General features: G+C 36.8%; 1 protein-coding gene and 1 long non-coding RNA gene across 2 annotated transcripts; one reads left to right on the top strand and one right to left on the bottom strand.

Moving 5' to 3' along the window:
- Window positions 1-297: 297 nt before the first annotated feature.
- LOC141696982 (uncharacterized) lies at window positions 298-1076 on the top strand. Its single transcript, XR_012564562.1, has 3 exons — window positions 298-362; window positions 678-748; window positions 867-1076. It is a non-coding gene; the product is annotated as an uncharacterized LOC141696982 (long non-coding RNA).
- An 18553-nt stretch (window positions 1077-19629) lies between these two features.
- Window positions 19630-20490, bottom strand: LOC141696497 (uncharacterized). Its single transcript, XM_074500631.1, has one exon. It carries the CDS (start codon window positions 20488-20490, stop codon window positions 19630-19632), a length of 861 nt encoding a protein of 286 aa, XP_074356732.1.
- Window positions 20491-21006: the final 516 nt, after the last annotated feature.

Here is a 21006-nt window from a genome sequence, read left to right as displayed (position 1 = left end):
TTCATCTAACACCTTAAAGATTTAGATGAGCCGGTTACTCAAACTGGTATCAGAGTTTAGACGAGAGAGGATTCAAGTAGTGAGGGAGAGTGTTAAATATATGATTTTATTGAGGTCTCCATCTTACCCCTTAGAATATATAATCTAGAAATGAATGGATCAGCATAAGAAGAATCATGATCTGCTCCAATTACAAATTTGGCTCACTAAAAGATATATATATAGATTGCGCTCACACACACAAAACAAAATAATTTAATTAACATAATTAAATGGTCAATGCCCTTAATTAGTCACCTCCTGTTCCCAAGCGTCCATCGGTCCATGCATGCAGTACTCAACCAAGACGATGGCTTACATTGGTAAGAATTACTGAATGGCAGGGCAATTCTCCTTTGGCAAAATCATTACATTCTATACGTACGTTAGTATAGCTTGATTAACCGTTTGCCAAAGGAGAATCAACCAGTCATTCATCCCTACCGCATGAACTACTTTCGCAATGAATCATTAAATTTTCTTGCTGCATTGGATGTTCTATTGAGATCATGCATTTATACTTAGTACAATTCGGATATGTTTTTGGATATTCCGAGAGGGAATTGGTATATACCTAGCATAAATCCTCTTTCCAATTGACATGCTTTTTAGTTTTTGCTTCTCTTCTTATATTGCAGAAATGGTCCCCTGCTCATTCAAACACTCTTGAGTCATGTATATACAGAAACAAGTTTCTGAGGCTGGGAAGGTAAAACGTAGGCACATTACTACATACTTAAAGCTCCATATAAAAGGCTAAATAGAGTGTGTTCCGAATGATATCAGGCAGAAATTAATTAACGTTTCTTGATTGAAAAAAATATCAGGGTACTGCAAAGGAGAATCTTGGTTCGTAAGTGCCCAGAAGATAATTGACGGTTGTGCATGCAGATTAGGTTTTATTCTGGTCCTGTAATAATGAACAATTTCCCGGTTGACATGCACTATAATTGAAGATATCTTATTGAAGAATATTTAAGATGTTAGATGAAAGCACAAATTTTCTATCAAACCTTCAATAATTAGGCGGAAGTGAATTACGTTGCAAATTTAATAATTAGTGAGGTTTATGTTACTGACTTGTAATTTCAGCATCAATATATATTCGACTAAGTAATATAATAAATTTTGTATATCATGATTCTAATTTCTAAACATACTATTACGCGAAAAATAAGAGCAAAATTGTTAACAAGAATACAACAATGATTAAGGATTGATTTTGTTGTTTCTAGTGATAAATATATAAACAAATACTTACATTGATGATATGCATATTAAAGTGATACAAACTAGTATTACTCTGATATGTAGAACTTAATTTGTTCAGCCTTCTATTTAGAATGATCTTTTTGTCATGCAAAACTGTCTCATTACAAGAGAAAGGGCTATTATGACCAAATATGGACTTTGAACGAGTATTTCCCCAGATTGTGATCATCCAATTGTGATAGATTCTTTGTATTAATTGGGTCAGAATAGCACAATCATGTAATGTCTAACAGAAAATGTGAAAGACTTATCAATGCGCTCCTTCATCCTGCATTCCATTTACAGAAGGAAACTCCCACCAGATTTCATTTTGCAGGCAGGTTTTCCACTACCTAATAAACATTACAGGCGACGATGAATTCAAAAACATTTTTAAGGTATTTCGTACAGACCGTACGGTTACGCATTCTTAATTAACCTTCTCAAAAGCCTCTACTATCCCCTTAAAATAGAATTATATATGATCAAAGAAATTTAAGTTAAATAGTTCTGTAAGAACATAAGGTGGGCATCCGGGATCATGTACATATGCATTAGGTTTTGATCAGAGTGGATACCGCGGTATATACCATGGCAATCACTTTCGATCTCCAATCTTGGTTTACTGATATGCTTCTAAACGTATTGGTTGCATGTGTATGCCGTGGATGCATCTGCAGTACATATGAGCACCCACGCTTATTGTCACTAGCTAAACTGTATTACTTTTCAGTTTATTTCCCAAAAATTGTATCAGTCAAGTATTATTTTTTATGCATATACACGTTTAATACACTGATTCTTTATGATAATATTGTTGGATGATTGCGAGTATAGTAGGGATTCATCAGATAGTGAGACCCTGGCACCGGTGAAACAAGTCCATTGATCAAAACATTCTTCTGTACTACTTTATGCACCTAGTTCTTTTACAACTTTTGAAATTTTGGAAAGCCGCTAGCAACAAATGATAATTCAATGAGACAACGCAAAATTGTTTCTTTGTTCTTCATAATATTTAAGTGCATTTATAAGTTGAATATATACATCGTAACTAAACCTTAATGTACAATACACACTTCTTAATAGCTCTTGTTTGTAAATGTTTTAAACAATTGTGAATAGGACGGCGCAGACTTAGGACCTTCCATCTAAAAATACATTTTGGCTTTTGCTCATCTTCGATCCCTTGCTGAAGCAGATGTCAACAGCTCCCACTTTCACCTGAAATTGTATTTGGCGAAAATAATCAGTAAACTATAAATGACAGTCGCATTAAATCGAAAACAGTAAAAAAGCTGCACACACGACAATTACCAAAGAACTGAAAGGATAATCAATGATCTATATGGCACAGATTTAGTTGTGAGAATGAATGGCAGGGCAATTCTCCTTTGGCAGAGTAAGTAATGCAAGCGCAAGATCTCCCTGCCAATAGAGGATCGCCCTGTTATCCTATTCTCGCATGTTTCTTAGAATTCAGTCTTGCTTTACCGAGTTCTAGTAGAAAATAAAACTTACATTATATAGATAATCATCTCAAGTTTCATCTGAATATGCAGAAGCAAAACCTAGCATATGCTGTAGGATAATTCCCGATGAAACTACTTTCCATCAGTTATGCAAATATGGTCCCCATTGGCCATTGTTATGAAGGAACCTAACACTTTTTCTCCTTAGAGACACCAAGGGCCGCAATGATAAAATCTGTCAAACTTTAGTCTTATATGACTTTTTATATTCCTTTAATTTAGTCTGTTTTTTGGTAATATTTTTTCTAGTCCCAACAATATCATTTTAAAGGGGTTCTACTGTATATAGGATCCAATATTTTTTCTCACTCTCATTTCAAGATGCTAACTTTTTATCAATATTTTTTGGTAAATTGTAATATGCCACACTATATCAAGTTTAAATGGATGAAGATACCGGTAATTAATTGACTCTTACGAAGATGACATCTTTATTTTGAAGTTTAAACTGGGTATTAGGGTTGATCAGTGCACAATGTGCTAGAAATGCTTTCTTTGTTTTCCCAAGTGACTAATGCTTTCACATACACTGCAGTTGCATACAATTTGCTAACTTCTGGATCAGAGTTCGAAAATCTAATGGAATGGCCTTCATTAGGTTTTCATTGAAATTTTCATCTAATTTCCTATGTTTATTTGAGTCATCTATCAGTTAAATGTAATAAACTGCATACATATAAGTATGTGAATACTATATACTTCCCTCTCCTTTCTTTTATATGTCGTTTGACTTTATTGCACACAATTCTAAATTCTTTGACTGCATAGATAAAATAATATTTTTTAAAATTTTCTTTTTCTAAATTAAAGTTTTAGTTCTATATTTTTATTCAAAAAAAGAAAAAATTAAAAAATATTAATTTAAATATGTAATACTTAAAAGTGTGTATAAAAAACAGAGGGAGTACTTGATAATTCTTTTTTTTAGTTAGACAGATTTACACATTCATCATGTCTTTGACTAGTTTCGAACTTCTAACATCTTGTAAAGTAATGGAGGATCGGAGGTATATATATACCAGTACAACAGATGAGTTTAATCCTTTTTTTGCAACTTCACAATCACTACAACATATTTGCAATCATACAACTATTTTTTTGCCGTTGTGTGACAGGCAGTGTTTCCGTTGTCTATCCAACACTCGTGTGATCGAAGGTTGGACAACGGTTGTTTATACACTTGTAATAAGAGAGATTAAACAACGTTTTTCAATAATGATTACAATCAAGAAGGCACAACGGTTACTCTTTATTAACCATTGTTAGACAATGTTTTAAACAACTGTTTCTTTATTCAACTATTGTCTACCTAACTTAACAACAATGGTTTTGTTGAAAAACCATTGTTGTTAACTTATTAGATATTTTCATAAACAATAGTGTATAAACTTCTTTTAACTAGTTAAAACCGTTGTCATGAATGTTTTTTGTTTAAACCACAATGGTGTAAAAAATTTAAACCATTGCAAAGAATATCAAAAGACAACAGTTTTTTTTAAAAAAATGTGCAGTGAGACATACAACAGTTTTTATCATTTTTTGAGTGGGTTTCACACAACTGTTTACAAAATTAATCTCATTATTTAAAATAAATCAATTTTAAAATAAAATAATATTATATTAATTCAATTGTTATTTCACAATTGAAATTAAATTTATAATACAAAGGTTTTCTACAAGAATTACAACTATAACTTCAAATCTATTTCTAAACATGCTCATTAAGGTACACAATAACTAATTTGCATACATATTCCGTTGTTTTTGCCCGAGAAGCAAGAGAATGTTCACTCCATTGGCACGCCTAGTCCTAGTTCTTGTTCTTGCCTATCAGGTTCTTGTTCCAAGTATCATACATGTAGGTTTAGGTTTGCTGCATCAAGAATTACACGCATATGAGAAGAATATATAAAACTTTGAGAATAGTTAAAATGGAGGCAGAGAAGAAAATAGAAAATAAAGAGTAAAACCTGCAAACTATATGCCCATATGTAATCCACGTACATACGTAAGGCAAGAAACTTGAATCCAGGATTTAGGTACAAACACAACTAGTTAAGTATTTTGGTAAGAAAATTATGAGCTAATAGATTAGGCGTAATAATAGGGCAAATACACTCAACATGGCTAACCCTGATTCGTTGGCAACAATCAGCTAAAGGGCTCTTCCTATTAATAACACGCTTGCAGACTTTGTATTTCTCAAATAGTTGTAATATTTTTTGAGTTGATACAATTTATTTTACTTTGTATTCAGCACAGGGCTGTTTGTTTGTTCTTACACATGAAGATATATATTCAGTAGAAGATAGAGCTACACTTCTTTTACAGATGGACTACCTTGCAGATGTTTTAGTAATGGCAGATCCTTTGCCCACTGGTTTGGCAACTAATGTGCATGGACAGGTACTTTTATTGTTCTGCAATTTTATTTTTTGGCAGAAACTAATTGCATATGTATTCTGCGGTCAACGTGAAACAGATAATTGGTTTTAGTTGCTAGTTGAAATTGGTTGTCAATGCTAATCATATTCATAAGAAAACAGATAAAAATTATACATGTAATGATTCATAATATATATATTTATTTCATGTGGAGAGATAGAGAGAGAGAGAGAGATGATCACCTATCTGCTGCACCTTATTTCTGAATGAGGTGATGCTTTATGTGATAAACTGAACCTTGCTCTTCTTTGTCCACCTAGAAGTGTCATCATCCAGAAAATACAAATCAAACATTAGTTCATCAAGTAATCTAGGAGTAGATTAAACCATTACAGAAACAGAATCCTGATATTCAACAGGGTCTGCCTAAGTACTCATTTCCCTAAAGTGTTCAGGATACTGGATCTTTATATAAAACCTGGTACAAGAATCAAACCGCCCCAATATCTACCACAAAATGAGGCATCATTTTGTTTATAGTCGGAGAGTTTAACCTGAGAACACAAACACGTAGAAGTCAGGTATGTGCTTGATTATATAAAGTTTCATATATACGTGGTCAATATGTTCATTCACTTGTATAGCTAGAAAAATTGAGATAAAATAAAATAAGATAGGATTGCACATTGGGAAAGAAGTTATGTTCAATCAAAAAATCATTTCTTCTTTTATATAGGAATTGATTAGTCAAAATACTGCGAGTATTTAGAATTGCAGCCTATTTTGATACTGCTTGACTTATGTGATGCATGAGTACCATTTTAAAATATGATTATATGAACTCACATTAGCACATGAAAGAGAGATTCTGTTGCCAGAATCTTGTCCCTTAGCAATGCAGACCATTTGTTGCAATTGACCACCATGGGACAAAAGATCCCATCGACTCCTCAGTTCTTCATTCTGTAGTAAATCAAATAATTGTTGCAGTTGGACAGGAATCCAAACAGACAAAGTGGCACTCAAAATTATGTCAGAGGGCTCTCCTGGTCCGTGAACACCTCTTTGTATCATCAACCTTGCATCTTCACCCATATTTCCAACTTGAACTTCCCATTTGTGCATTGTTGCACAAACTCAGCACATAAATTAGGAGTCATGCGTTGCACCAGTTTTTCCATGCTTCTCTTACCATTAGGTGTGATCACTGTTTTTTATGAATACTATAGATCAATACCAAGTTGTTACAGTTAATCAAATAATAAGGCGAGCCGAAGGGATACCAACTGACCGGAATGGTCTTCACTGGGTCCAGCAGAGGACATTATGGTTTCCAAAAAGTCGCATTGCCTTTGAAGGGTTGCAACCACTTTTGTGCACCAAAGCCCATGCCCTTTCTCAACAAAGGACGATACAACTGGTGGATTGAACTCTCATCGTATTCTGCATGCTCTTATTGTATGCTCTCATAATATACATCTCAATTAAACAAGACATCAAAACAAAAGTGTTATAAGACAATAATAATGTAATAATCAGCTAGGAAAAGGCATCGTGCTCAATTAGAACAACTCCAAGTACAAAGAGACGCTCAATTTATAAAAACTAGTAATATCGAGAGTAATCAACTCTAGCAGAAAATTTGAAAATGGTACGAAAACTCTTATATCTAGTTACTTACATTGATGAATTCTTGATTGAAAACAGCTTCAGCTTCGAAATCCGGAGCTACATTTCCAACCAGAGGAAGCTCACTCTAAACAACACACAAATCGGAAACAAAATTAAACATAAATCTGCCCAATTAATTAACACCAACACTTGTATGGTCAACTCTAAACTACAACACTCACAAATCACAAATGTAATAAATATATAAAAATAAGAAAAACTTACAGCCTTGACGACTAAGCTACGAGAGGAGCGAGAAGAAACGAAGAGAGATGTAAATGATTTACGGAGAGCAGAGGAATTGAAAAAGGGAGTAGAAGAAGCAGCTAGGGTTTGTTTATTAAATTTGGGGGAAATGTTGAGACGTGCTTTTGGGTTAGAGCGAACAGATAGAGTTGTCAGTCCCTACAAAATAAATAAGGAGCATCTCATCTATACCATATTCTTACAAAAATATGGTATTCATTCTTTACCTTGGATTGTGAATCCAAAAAAATGGAACTAAACCCGGTGAATAATCAAGTAAGAGGCAGCCCTAAATCACTATGTTTCAATTGAAGAGAGAGGGAGAAGAAAGAGAGGGAGAGAGAGAAAGAGTTAATCAAGACGGAATGAAAAATTATCAATCAAGAATAAACCGGAGACTGAAGCTGGACACCTAGTCGGAGAGATGAAGATATAAGTAAGATGAAGTCTGAGATTGAAATTAAAAGAGGGAGATATTTTATCAGATTTAGAAGTAAAAGGGGGGAAACAAAATTTTGTGAAGGGGGGAAAATGATTGAGCGACCGAGGGAAACAAAATATTGGTACAGTATTATTAAAAATTTAAATTTTAAATAGTTATTTCTTAAATAATTAATTTTTCATTGAACTAAGAATAAAATCAAAGTTAGTTTAAATTTCAAAATATTTTTTTATTTTTATAATGATTAGTGTCAAAATATTTTAATATTTTTATATTTTTTTCATATGACTAAAATTGATATATCTTAACATTCGTACGGTTGGATCGTCGAAAAAAAACATTTTAAAAATTAATCTTGTAAATCAGGAACGAGTCTCGTTGTCGGGAGTGGTACTTTTACTGGATTTTTCTAATCCTGACATGCAAGATGAATTACAAATTTTTTAATAATTTTTTAATATGACTAAAATTGATATATCTTAACATCTGTACGGTTGGATCGTCGCAAAAATCATTTTAAAAATTAATCTTGTAAATCGGGAACGAGTCTCGTTGTCGGGAGAGGTACTTTTACCGGATTTTTCTAATCCTGACATGCAAGATGAATTTCAAATTTTTTAATAAGTTTTTCATATGACTAAAATTGATATATCTTAACATCCGTACGGTCGGATCGTCGAAAAAATCATTTTAAAAATTAATCTAGTAAATCGGGAGCAAGTCTCGTTGTTCGGAGGGGTACTTTTACGGGATTTTTCTAATCTTGACGTGCAAGAAGAATTTTAAATTTTTTAATAATTTTTTCATATGACTAAAATTAATATATATTAACATCCGTACGGTTGGATCATCGAAAAAATCATTTTAAAAATTAATCTTGTAAATCGAGAACGAGTCTCGTTGTCGGGAGGGGTACTTTTAGCGGATTTTTCTAATCCTGACATGCAAGATGAATTTCAAATTTTTTAATAATTTTTTCATATGACTAAAATTGATATATCTTAACATCCGTACGGTTGGATCGTCGAAAAAATCATTTTAAAAATTAATCTTGTAAATCAGGAACGAGTCTCGTTGTTGGGAGGGGTACTTTTACCAGATTTTTCTAATCCTGACAGCAAAATGAATTTCAAATTTTTTAATAATTTTTTCTTATGACTAAAATCGATATATCTTAACATCCGTACGGTTGGATCGTCGAAAATCATTTTAAAAAATTAATCCTGTAAATCGTGAACGAGTCTCGTTGTCAGGAGGGGTACTTTTACCAGATTTTTCTAATCCTGACATGCAAAATGAATTTCAAATTTTCTAATAATTTTTTCTTATGACTAAAATCGATATATCTTAACATCCGTACGGTTGGATCGTCGAAAAATCATTTTAAAAAATTAATCCTGTAAATCGGGAACGAGTCTCGTTGTCGGGAGAGGTACTTTTACCAGATTTTTCTAATCCTGACATGCAAAATTAATTTCAATTTTTTTTAATAATTTGTTCTTATGACTAAAATTGATATATCTTAACATCTGTACGGTTGGATCGTCGAAAAATCATTTTAAAAAATTAATCCTGTAAATCGGGAACGAGTCTCGTTGTCGGGAGGGATACTTTTACCAGATTTTTCTAATCCTGACATGCAAAATGAATTTCAAATTTTTTAATAATTTGTTCTTATGACTAAAATCGATATATCTTAACATCCGTACGGTTGGATCGTCAAAAAATCATTTTAAAAAATTAATCCTGTAAATCGGGAACGAGTCTCGTTGTCGGGATGGGTACTTTTACCAGAGTTTTCTAATCCTGACATGCAAAATGAATTTCAAATTTTTTAATAATTTTTTCTTATGACTTAAATCGATATATCTTAACATCCGTACGGTTGGATCGTCGAAAAATCATTTTAAAAAATTAATCCTGTAAATCGGGAACGAGTCTCGTTGTCGGGAGGGGTACTTTTACCAGATTTTTCTAATCCTGACATGCAAAATGAATTTCAAATTTTTTAATAATTTTTTCTTATGACTAAAATCGATATATCTTAACATCCGTACGGTTGGATCGTCGAAAAATTATTTTAAAAAATTAATCCTGTAAATCGGGAACGAGTCTCGTTGTCGGGAGGGGTACTTTTACCAGATTTTTCTAATCCTGACATGCAAGATGAATTTTAAATTTTTTAATAATTTTTTCATATGACTAAAATTGATATATCTTAACATCCGTACGGTTGGATCATTGAAAAAATCATTTAAAAATTGAACTTTGTAATCGGGAATCTCATTTTATACAGTAATACTTTTACAATGGTTTCCTTGAAACACCATTGTGTAAAGATAAACTAAGACAAGGCTTTTTTTTATTATAAAACCGTTGTGTAAGTATATCAGTTTTTTTCAATCTAACGGCTAATATCTAATCTCATTTCAATCAAGGGCTGTCATTGTGACACTTCAGCAATCCGAATAATATGTTTACAACCTATCATGCGCTGCCACCTCATCAGGTGGTGCCCATTTAAATTATAAAATAACTATTTCAGACAACTGTTTTATTCCGTTGTATGAAGGTTTTTAAGACAACCCTTCTAAAAACTGTTGTGTGAATTACACAACGTAATACCTAAAAGCTTGTATGAGACTAACTAAGACAACACTTTTGTTTTAACATAAAACCGTTGTATAAGAATATTAGCTATTTTTTGATCTAACGGCCGATATCAAATCTCATTTCAATGAAGGGCTCTCATTTCGCCACCTCAGCAATCCTTGTGAATGATTTACCACATATCACGTGCTGCCACCTCAATACGTGGTACCCTTTGAAATTCCTCAGACAACTGTTTTCATTCCGTTGTTTGATGGTTTAGAGGACAACCTTTCTAAAAAACCGTTGTCTGAATTACACAATGTAATGTTAAAACCGTTGTCTTCTAACCCTATACGTTAACATAGTAACAACGGTTTGTAATCGTTGTGTTAAAGATCTACAACAACACTATATTTAAAAAACCGTTGCCTGACTCGATGAGAGGATACAACTTGTACAACAGTTTAAAAAAGATGGATATCCGTTGTCTGTTCTGGAGCTCACACAACTGTTTTTTTTGCAAATTCAATTCACCGTTATATGATTTTTTAGGACGACGGTTTTTTTTTAACTATTGTCTGTCAAGTGTTGTCTGATTGTAAATTTCTTGTAGTGAATGTTGATTAGGACTTGGAAGGGAATAAAAACTGATTAGATATAGGTATATTTTAAATAACTAATTATGTTTCATCACCTAAACAATTTTTAACATTTTGAGATTTTGATTCAATACCTTCGACGAAATCTTTCATCACTAAAAATCTTCCTTTAGAGGCAATCCAAGCTTCAGTATAGAGGTCTCAATTTTGGAAAACCTTCCTAACCCCAATGTTCAAAAATGAATAATATGGACACAAAAGTTAAAATATTGACCTAGCTAAAATATTCTTGATCATCCATTTTTATGCAAGAAAAATTTTTAATGCACAAAATTGGATACAAAATGTTTTATAAAATCACATGTGTCAAATTATAATTGAGAATGAGTCCATTTATTCACACAAATTAGTAGTTCCCATTTAATTATCCCACCTAATTTATCATATCATTTTATGTAAAATTTTATACACAATTTGATGCATGTAGCGCTACTCTTTATGCAAATCAGGAGAGTCACTCGTACTGCGCAAAAGATAATGGCAAACGAAGAAGGTTCTTGATTGAATCACTGTATGATACTTGAAGGGAGATGTCACTTAACTTCAAAATTTTAATAATTGCGATTATTTGGACAAAAATATATATACACGAGAAAATATTAATTCGATTATTCAAAGAAACATAATCAGAAGATTAAAAAAATAGCTATTAGAATAAGAACATAAGAAAGGTGAAGATCTTGATGCTAAATTTTGTGAAGACTATATATATAAATGTGTATGGATGAGTTCACTGAATATATATAATTGAGAAAAGGCGATGCATACTTTTGCATACTTTCATGATGAGACCTCAATTTGCCACATAAAATTTTAACGACTTCTAAATCACTAAAATCGTATGGTACCTTATTATCGGATATACCGAACAAAGAGTAGGATATGCTGAAACATCCTGCAGAAATTTACCTTTATCCCTACAATATGTCATGAAATACGTGGACCAGTAGTACTCCCCGTATTCTCTCTGGATATTATGCTTTCTTGTTTGCACAGAATAATTTTTCAATAATATTGGCCGTATTTCTTAAAATATGTATTTTATGACTTAAAATTGAAAAGTGTAGTGGTATAAACATCGTAATTTATAAGTTATTTAGGCGTTTGGATAATTTCAAGTATAAATAGGTGGTGTGTTTGGTAAATTATAATTTATAAGTTAAATTTTTTATTTTAAATTAAATTGATAATAACAATTAGATATGTTAATAAAAATTATTCTATAGAGTAATCTAAGATTTAAATTTCAACAACAATGTAATTAATTCTTAATTAGAATATCTTAACCGGATCGGGTTTATAATTTTTTGGACCTTCTTCACTTGAAAAAAATTATGAACCTACTTATATTAAAAGTTAGTTAATGGTTAAATTATCTAAGAAATTTATTTAATTATTTTATTTGTTTAACTAATATAAATATATGTTTTATTAAATTTTTATCAATACATATATTTGAGATTAAATATTGAGATATACTAACTTATCATAACACACTATAAATAATAAAATACTAAAAATAAATATAAAATACAATATAATAATAATTTTAAAAAAATAATTTGCCTAGTGGTTATGAAAGTACATGTATCTCATTTTTTGTTGATATATGATCATTTTAGAAATTTTGCCAAACATTCCAGATTTGTTTAAAATGCACTTTAGCCCATATATGAGAACAAAACGGCATGCCAAACAGGTACATTATCAAATTCGAATTATGTACCTTAAATTTAGAAATGGACGGTGCACTTTGTATATATGTTACAAAAAACTGGGCAAACAAGTCCTTCTCCCTTGTGCACGTATGTGTATTGAATAACGTAATAATATTGAAACAAATGACGGGGTCCTCTCCTTTTTTTACCCGCCTTCAAATTCCGTTTGGATAAAAATGACGGCGGCGTGCAGTGTAGCTGTAGGAAGGGCTCCTGCAAAACAGAATCGGAGGGGGGTGGCATCCCCGCGTCACCTCCGGTGCGAGAATGAGTGAGGGTTTTGGAGAAGGAAAGGTAAAATATGAATTACGCAAATATAAGTGGTGTGTGTATATGTGTGTCTATTGTAGAGATGAAGAAACCCCTAATATTCCGTTTGTTCAGCCTTTTATAGGCTTCCCATTAGGGTTTAGGAGTTTGTACCTTTCATCTGGACCGTAGGTGTGTTCTGGACTGTAGGACGCGTGGACGTCCGTGATGAGTTGGTGTACTACTGGATCCGGACCGTAGGAAGGTTCCGGAAATGGGCCACCCGGGCGGTGTATATGCTGCCACGTGTCCTGGGATCTTCCAGGTTTATTGTTTGACATACCCTGGCCTTTTCTTATTGGGCCCTGGGGCTCTTTTTATTAGGCCCTAGGCTCTTATTAATGGGCCTATATTATTATGGGCTATCATTTGCCTCCCACTCCCTTATGCGGATTTACCTGGATGGGGGAGTAGATTATTTATTGTTGCACTGAACGACTTATAATTTTGTTTTGGGGTTTTTTCTTTGATTTGTTGCCCTCTAACCCCAGGGTCTAATAAGTATAAGACTCCGAGGTTGACTTGGCTAGTCCTTTGATTTGAGCCCAAGGTGGGGTTCCTTGAACTATTTGGAAGAATTTTTTTGGGGTTTTTCTTCGATTTGTTGCCCTCAAACCCCGGGGTCTAATGAGTATAAGACTCTGGGGTTGACTTGGTTAGTCCTTTGATTTGAGCCCAAGGTAGAGTTCCTTGAACTATTTAGAAGAATTTTTTTTGGGGGTTTTCTTTGATTTGTTGCCCTCTAACCCTGGGGTATAATGAGTATAAGACTCCGGGGTTGACTTGGTTAGTCCTTTGATTTGAGCCCGAGGTGGGGTTCCTTGAACTATTTAGAAGAAATTTTTTTGGAGTTTTTCTTTGATTTGTTGCCCTCTGACCCCGGGATCTGATGAGTATAAGACTCCGGGGTTGATAGTCCTTTGATTTGAAATTTGAATTTTGGATAAGATTTAGTGGATAAGGACATGCTGACACTTGATTTGACCGGACTCTGAAAAGTGGATGCTGAAAATCCGGGTTGTCAGAAGTCTGTTAGGATTCCAGCCGGACTCACAGATAATATACGTGTATATATATATATGTGTATAACAGAGTGTAAAAATGTTTATCTCCCCCCTTTTTCTCTGAAAAGTCGCGCCATGTCATATTTACCTGTGGTAAATATTGGGGTTTACAGCCGAGCAATAACTGCTATGGCAGTTACAATACCAAGGCCAATAGGAAACGACCAGGTGGTCACGCTGCCCCTTCACCCTTCAAAAACTTTTCACCTTTCTTCTTTTTCCTATAAATACCCCTCTGTCATATTTCTTTTCTCTTTTACGCTAACATATTTTTGAGAGAGCAAAATTCAGAGTTTTCATTGGCGAATTTTCAGAGCTCTTTCACTCGAAGCCTTTCTTCTTTGCGTCTTTCTTTTTCCTCTTCCACCATGCATGCCATTGTGTTGCGCGAGTTCTTACTTCGCTATTCTCCATTGTTTTTGTTCGAGTTTTATAACTGTGTTATTGTTTTGAACTTGAATCTGCGTAGTTTTTTGGGTTTTGTATGGTTTTTGTGGTGGTTTTGTGTTTGATTTGTGCAAACAACATCGATTTTGCTAGTTTTTGTGCAAAAATATGGGTTTTTGGTAGTGTAAATGGTTGTTGAGCCCGAGGTGTGCTTTTGGTTGTTTTTTGTGGTTATAGATGTATGTATATCTCATAAATCTTGGTTTTGATCTTCGATTTTTTTTTTGCTAAATAAAGCCAAGACCAAGAAGGGGGTTTGGAACTTCGATTCTAGTATAATACGTTTCTGAATCTGTTTTATTTTTTGTTTTATTTTTGTGTTTGGGTTCGGGTGTGGCATTGACTCCGGGGTACGTATATATCTGTATATAGTATTGCAAGGTAGAAAGTTTAAGAACACCGCTAACCTTAAGATTCACTACCCGGGCAAACCCAATTGTTTAGGAGCTTTGTTATCTAGCCTTCCTTCTTCCTCTTCATCTAGCAGTAGTTCTTCCGAAATGACTCCCCGAGCTGAACAACCTGCCCAAGTATTGGCCCAAACTTTAGTTTTAGGGCCCGTGGACACCCTTTCTAACGATGATGGGTCCTGAGAGGATGTAGATCATTACTTTGTCCAGTGCAGGAGAGGTCCCAAGCCCTTAGGTTTATATTATAGAGACTTATCAGAGGTGTATGGGGGCCCGTAAGGCTTAGATGGTAGGGAGCCTTATGATGAGGCAGCCATGGACAGGAAATGTTTTAATGCCCCGGGGACCAGGTATGAGTGTTGTCCCGTTCACAAAGATATTGGGGAGAGGTATACTGACGCCGAGGTAGATAGTGCCTTTAGGCTAGCCTTTAACCTCGGGGATGAGTACAATTGGCGGTGGCCCGAGGAGCATGAGAGGGTTTACCATCGACTAGCGGGGGGTTATGTCGGGATACCCTTAGAGCATCTCCGGGGCATGCGCCTCGGTTTACATATGTTTACTAAGCCTCTTTGTCGGGACGTATATGATATTCCTTTCACCCAGCTGGCCCCGAACTCGGTGAAGTGGATTAGTTGGTTCCTTGCCTGCTTTCATGCCAAAGACTACCTTCCTACCTTTAGATTATTCCACCATATCTTTAGGATTAAGAAGTCCACCAGCCAACCCATAAACGAGCTCTTGTTCCGGATAGAGGACTGTGGCTATCCATCAGATAAAATGGTTTTCCCGGTTAGCATGTTAACTTCCCTCAAAGGGTTGGCATCAGGAGTTCATATTCGTCCAGGGCGGGGATCTGGAGTTCATGCCACTCCATAAGTTTGAATTAAAAACAGATAAATTTCCGATCCAGCGGCTCGAGCAATGAGCTCTCACGATGGTGTATGCCTTCTGTGGGGCACTCGGAGCACAGCGGACTTGAGACTCTTTTAATAACAACAAAAATATGCATGCTGCTGGATGTAAGTCTTTTGCCTTAGCTTTTTCTCTGCAATTTACTACTTATATTTTCTTCTATCCGGGGCTGATTTCTGTTCTGTTATACTTTCAGGTATTCCGAAGTTAATCCCCTATCCAAGCAACATGTCTGCTCAGCTGAAAGACTTGGCTGCAAAGTGCAGGAGGATCGGTGGCCTAAACAGCTTGGACACCGGGAATAAGAAAGTTGGTGAGGGAGAGGAAGGTGGTGCTGGTGCCGGAAAGGCTGTGCCGACTCATCCGGGGAGGACTACGATTGTGATTAATGAGCCCTGGGCTGAGGTCGTAAGGGAGACATAGAAGGAGAAGGAGAAGGAGAAGGGCCAGGGGCCTAGGAAGAGGAAGAACGCCCCGGTAGAGTCCTGAGAGTAGGATGGTGGGGGTCGTATAGCCGAGCTTCAAAGAAGATAACGACCGAGTTGGCTCTGGACACTTCAGAGACCCTCAAGGCCCTGCTGGCTAGTTTTACTCCGGAGACACGCCGGAAAGAGTTGTTTGAAATTTTTTTCAGCACTGCCAAGAAGAAGCAATACTGGAAGGAGCCTCTCGAGGAATTTCTGGTTTGTCTGCAGGATAATGTGGCCCATTATCCGAGATTAAAACCATCGGGATTTTGAACCTCATCATAATTAAATCCATGAATTTGATGCAATCCTGTTAATTGATGGTGCGCTTGGCTTTAGCTTCCGCCCACTTAGTCATATAGTCAATCGCCAGTAGCACGTAGCGTAAATCTCATTTGGCCCGAGGAAATGGGCCCACGATATCGATTCCCCAAACAGTAAAGGGGACCGGGGAGAGCACTGACCCCAGAAGGCTTGGGCTTTGCTTCGGCACGTTACTGAACTTCTGGCATTTGCTGCACTTCTTTACATATGCGATTGCGTCTGCATGGATAGTCGGCCAATAATATCCTTGTCTAATGACTTTGTAAGCAAGTGCTTTGAAAGCTAGGTGATCTTCATAAATTCCTTCATTAACTTCCCGGAGACAATAATCTGCCTCGTCCGGATCTACACATTTGAGAGTGGGCACGGAGAAGGTTCGCTTATATAGTTGATTATCTTTTAGGAAGAATCGAGCAGCTTTATATTTGCGGTAGTGTGTTTTGTTCTGATTTTCTGGCAGGGTTCCCTCTTTCAAGTAGGCTATGTGGGGAGTTATCCAGTTATCCAGGCTGCTGATGTACCAGACCTCGGCCCGATCGGTGCTAGGTGCCCCGAGCTCTTTAAAATAGACCGAACTGCTTAGGTCTGGAGTGAACTGCACTAGCTTGGATAGCTCATCTGCCTTGGAATTTTCTTCTCTATTTATCTGCAAGATGGTGGTATCCAGGATGGTTTCCAGGATACTTCGCACCATTGCTTGATATTGTGCCAGTTTAGGATCTTTCGTAATATATTCTCCATTGGTTTGTTTGACCACAATATGAGAATCACTATAGATGACCAACCTTGTTACCCCGAGGGATTTTGCTAATCTGAGTCCGGAGATAAATGCTTCATATTCAGCTTGATTTTTTGTTGCTTTGAAAGCGAAGGTTATAGCTTGTTGAATTGTAAAGCCATCCGGGCTAGAAAGGATTAGGCCTGCTCCGGACCTTTCTACTGTCACCGAACCATCGACATATAGCGTCCATGCATTTTTATCGTTGGTTTCTTTCTCACCTCCGGACTGGTTTGCTGGTATATTCGGGGCTTCAGGGAACATGCATGCCATGACGAACTCGGCCAAAGCCTGGGCTTTTATGGTCGTCCTTGGAACAAACTTGATGTTGAATTGGCTAAGCTCTATCGCCCAATTCACTAGCCTCCATGATGCATCTCGCTTGTGAATGATTTTTTGGAGTGGCTAATCAGTAATCACCTTGATCTCCCGACCATGGAAATATTGCCTTAGCTTCCTGCTTGAGTGTACAAAAGCTAAGGCAAATTTTTCTAAGTTTGGGTACCGGGTTTCAGCGTCCTTAAGAACCTGGCTTACATAGTAGACCGGGATCTGTGTTCCACTTTATTCCCATATGAGAGCCGAAGAGACCGCACTTGGCCCGACTGTAATGTAGAGATATAGAGGTTCTCCGGGCTTGGATTTTGAAAGTATAGGCGGGTTCATCAGGTGTTGTTTGACTTCTTCGAAGGCCGTGTTGCAGTCCGGAGTCTATTCGATTAGCTTTTTGTTCTGGGCTCCTTTCAATAACTCAAAGAAAGGCAGGCATCTTTCCGTTAATTTTGGGATGAACCTGCGAAGGGCTTCTAAGCATCCTGCCAACTTTTGAATATCTTTTTGAGTTCGGGAAATCGCCATTTCCATGATAGCTTTAATTTTCTCCGAATTGGCTTCGATTCCTCGTTCGCTAACCAAGAAACCAAGAAACTTCTTGGATGGGACTCCGAAGGCGCATTTCTCCGGATTCAGCTTCATGTTGTACTTTCTCAAGTTGTCGAAGCATTCCATGAGGTCTTTGATGTGATCCGGGACTGTGATTGATTTGGATATCATGTTGTCGACATAGGACTCCATGTTCCTGCCCAGTTGGCTCTTGAAAATGGTGTTCATCATGTTTTAATATGTGGCTCCGGCGTTGATTAGGCCGAATGGCATCGTGAGAAAGGCGTATACAGCCTGGTGTGTGATGAATGTCGTCTTTGCAATGTCTGCCGGATTCATTTTGATTTGGTTGAATCCGGAGAAAGCATCCATAAAGCTTAACATAACGTGGCCCGAAGTTGCATCAATCAACTGGTCTATGTTGGGTAGTGGATAGGAGTTTTTTGGGCAAGCCGAATTGATGCTTCTGTAATCGACACACATTCTCCATTTTCCGTTGTGTTTTTTTTACCAAAAGAACGTTTGCGAGCCAATACGGGTACTTAATTTCGCAAATGATGTCCGCCTTTAACAATTTTTCTACTTCCTGATCAATTGATTGCTGTCTTTCTGGGGTGAAGTTTCTCCTTTTTTGCTTGACGGGCCTTTCGGATCCACGTCCACACTCAACGTTGTGACAAATTCATCAATTCCCGGCATGTCCTCCGGGGACCAGGCGAATACATCAGCATATTCTTTCAGTAAATTGACAAGCTCCTTCTGAAAGGTCGTTTCTAGGCCTTTGCCATTTTTTATCTCCCGGGTGGGATCCCCGGGCTCTAGTTCGACCTCTATTGTCTACTGGGCAGGCTCAACCTTTGTTTTCTTTTTGGTTTCCACAAACTTTTGAATCTGGGCCTCAGTGTTGGTTACGCTGTACCCCGAATCTTCAATCATATTTACATTCAATCTGGGCCTCTTACTGAGGTTTTCACGATGTTTCTTTCTGATTTGTCCCTTGGGGAGAGACATTATTTTCTTTCTATTTTCTGGTTCAGTTTCAGCCAGGATCAATGCTTTGCCATAGCATCTCTCTGTCATATCTCTGTCTCCCTTCAGTTCTCCTATTCCACCTGGGGTGGGAAATTTGAGTTTCAAGTGAATAGTTGACGGGATGGCCCAAAGCTTGGTGATTGTGGGCCTGCCGAGGATTATGTTGTATGACGATGCTGCACTTATCACATAGTACTTCATTATATGGGAAACCTGCTGTGGTGCGGTTCCAAAGATTTAGGGAAGATAGATAACTCCCCGTATTGGAATCATAGTGTTTTCGAACCCGTATAAGCGGTCTTCAACGCAGGGATCCATACGCAGGTGGTCGAGCTCCATCCTATTGAGTGTATGCTTGAATACTATATTAACAGAGGAACCATTATCAACCAGAATTCTTTTTACTTTATTTTCTGCCACGTCGAGGGTCACTACCAAGGCTTGATTGTGATCCGGATTGAGGCCTTCAAAGTCCGAGTATATGAAAATAGATAGGCTCATCCTCGAAAGGTTGGATCATCATTATGTCATCATCCAGATCTAGGCTCCGGGGTGGTGTGGCCGAACCGCCAAAGACAACATTGACAATATTTGTGCGGCTTCCCGGGATCCTGTCTTTGTCATTCAACCTTCTCTTAAGATATTGGTTCATGTTTCTTTTCTTGATTTGATCCTCGATGAACATCTTCATAGAGAAATAATTTTTTGTTGTATGCCCGTGATCTTCATGATATCTGCAATGTTTGTCCTGGGCCCTGTTCTCAGGAGGCGCAAGTAAAGGTTTTGATAGATAATAAAATGGCTTACCTTTAACTTCGCGTAAGATGTCAGCCCGGGACCTGTTGAGTGGTGTCCACTCTGGTTCTGGTTCGGGCTCCCTCTTAGCCTTGGGTTTCCTTTCATTCTTACTGAGCACAGAGTAGTTTTTCCTAGGTGGGGTCCCCCAAGATTGTTGGATGTAGTTTGCTTGCCTGTCTAGTTTGAATCTTTTATCCTTCCGGAACGATGAGCGACGCTCCGAGGACTCATCGTCATCATGGATTCTCCTATTCATCTTCATTGACTTGAGAAAATCATTTTCTTTTATAAACTTCGATGCCAACGCATAGGCAGATGCTAGGCTCTGGGGTTCTCTGTGAATTAAGTCTTTGACATATCTTTCACAGGATACCGGATGCAAGTTTCTTTGAAAGATGTTTACAGCTTCCTTTTCTTCTAAGTTGGAGAGCTGGTTGACTGCTTCCTGGAATCTTTTAATAAATTCCGGCAGGGTCTCTTTACTTCTCAGTTGGATTGTCTCCAGGTGGCACATCTGCAGCTCATTCATTCGGTTAGGCCTAAACCTTTTTAAGAATATTTCGCGAAAATCTTTCCAGGAATCCACACTTCGAGAGGGAATTTGGATGAACCATTTTTGAGCCCCACCCTTGAGTGTTGATGCGAGGAAACGGCACCCAATGAGGTCGTTGTAATCATAAATGTTGAAGATTTATTCAAAGTAATTTAGATTCTCTTCGGGGTCAGCTAACCCATCAAAGGAGTCAAAATTAAAGTGTTTGAGCCCTGATTCTCTGGGAGTAGACTCCAATTTCCTGGTAAAAGGGGCCGCCGCTGCTCCAACTTCCATGTCACCTTCTACCTTTCTTTTAAGATCACAAAGAGCCCGAACCATTTGTTCTTGCTTGGATACTTTTTCAGGTTCCGAATCTGAGGAGACATGGATTTGGTGGGATTTCTTTTTCAGATTTTCTTCTTCTTCCTGGATTCTCTTCTCAATGATCTCTTTAGCTTTGGCTTCTTCTTCTTTCCGAATCCTGTCCCGGAGAGCAGCCCTTTTAATTTC

The sequence above is a fragment of the Apium graveolens genome, chromosome 11 (genome assembly GCF_009905375.1).
Source record: "Apium graveolens cultivar Ventura chromosome 11, ASM990537v1, whole genome shotgun sequence".
Classification (NCBI taxonomy): Eukaryota; Viridiplantae; Streptophyta; class Magnoliopsida; order Apiales; family Apiaceae; genus Apium; species Apium graveolens.
The sequence above is the reverse complement of the archived record's forward strand: the minus strand, read 5'-3'. Positions and strand labels throughout refer to the sequence as shown.

Bases quoted from the DNA above. Each gene is read 5' to 3' on its own strand.
- LOC141696497 (XM_074500631.1), bottom strand. From the start codon at position 20,490: ATGAATGAGCTGCAGATGTGCCACCTGGAGACAATCCAACTGAGAAGT.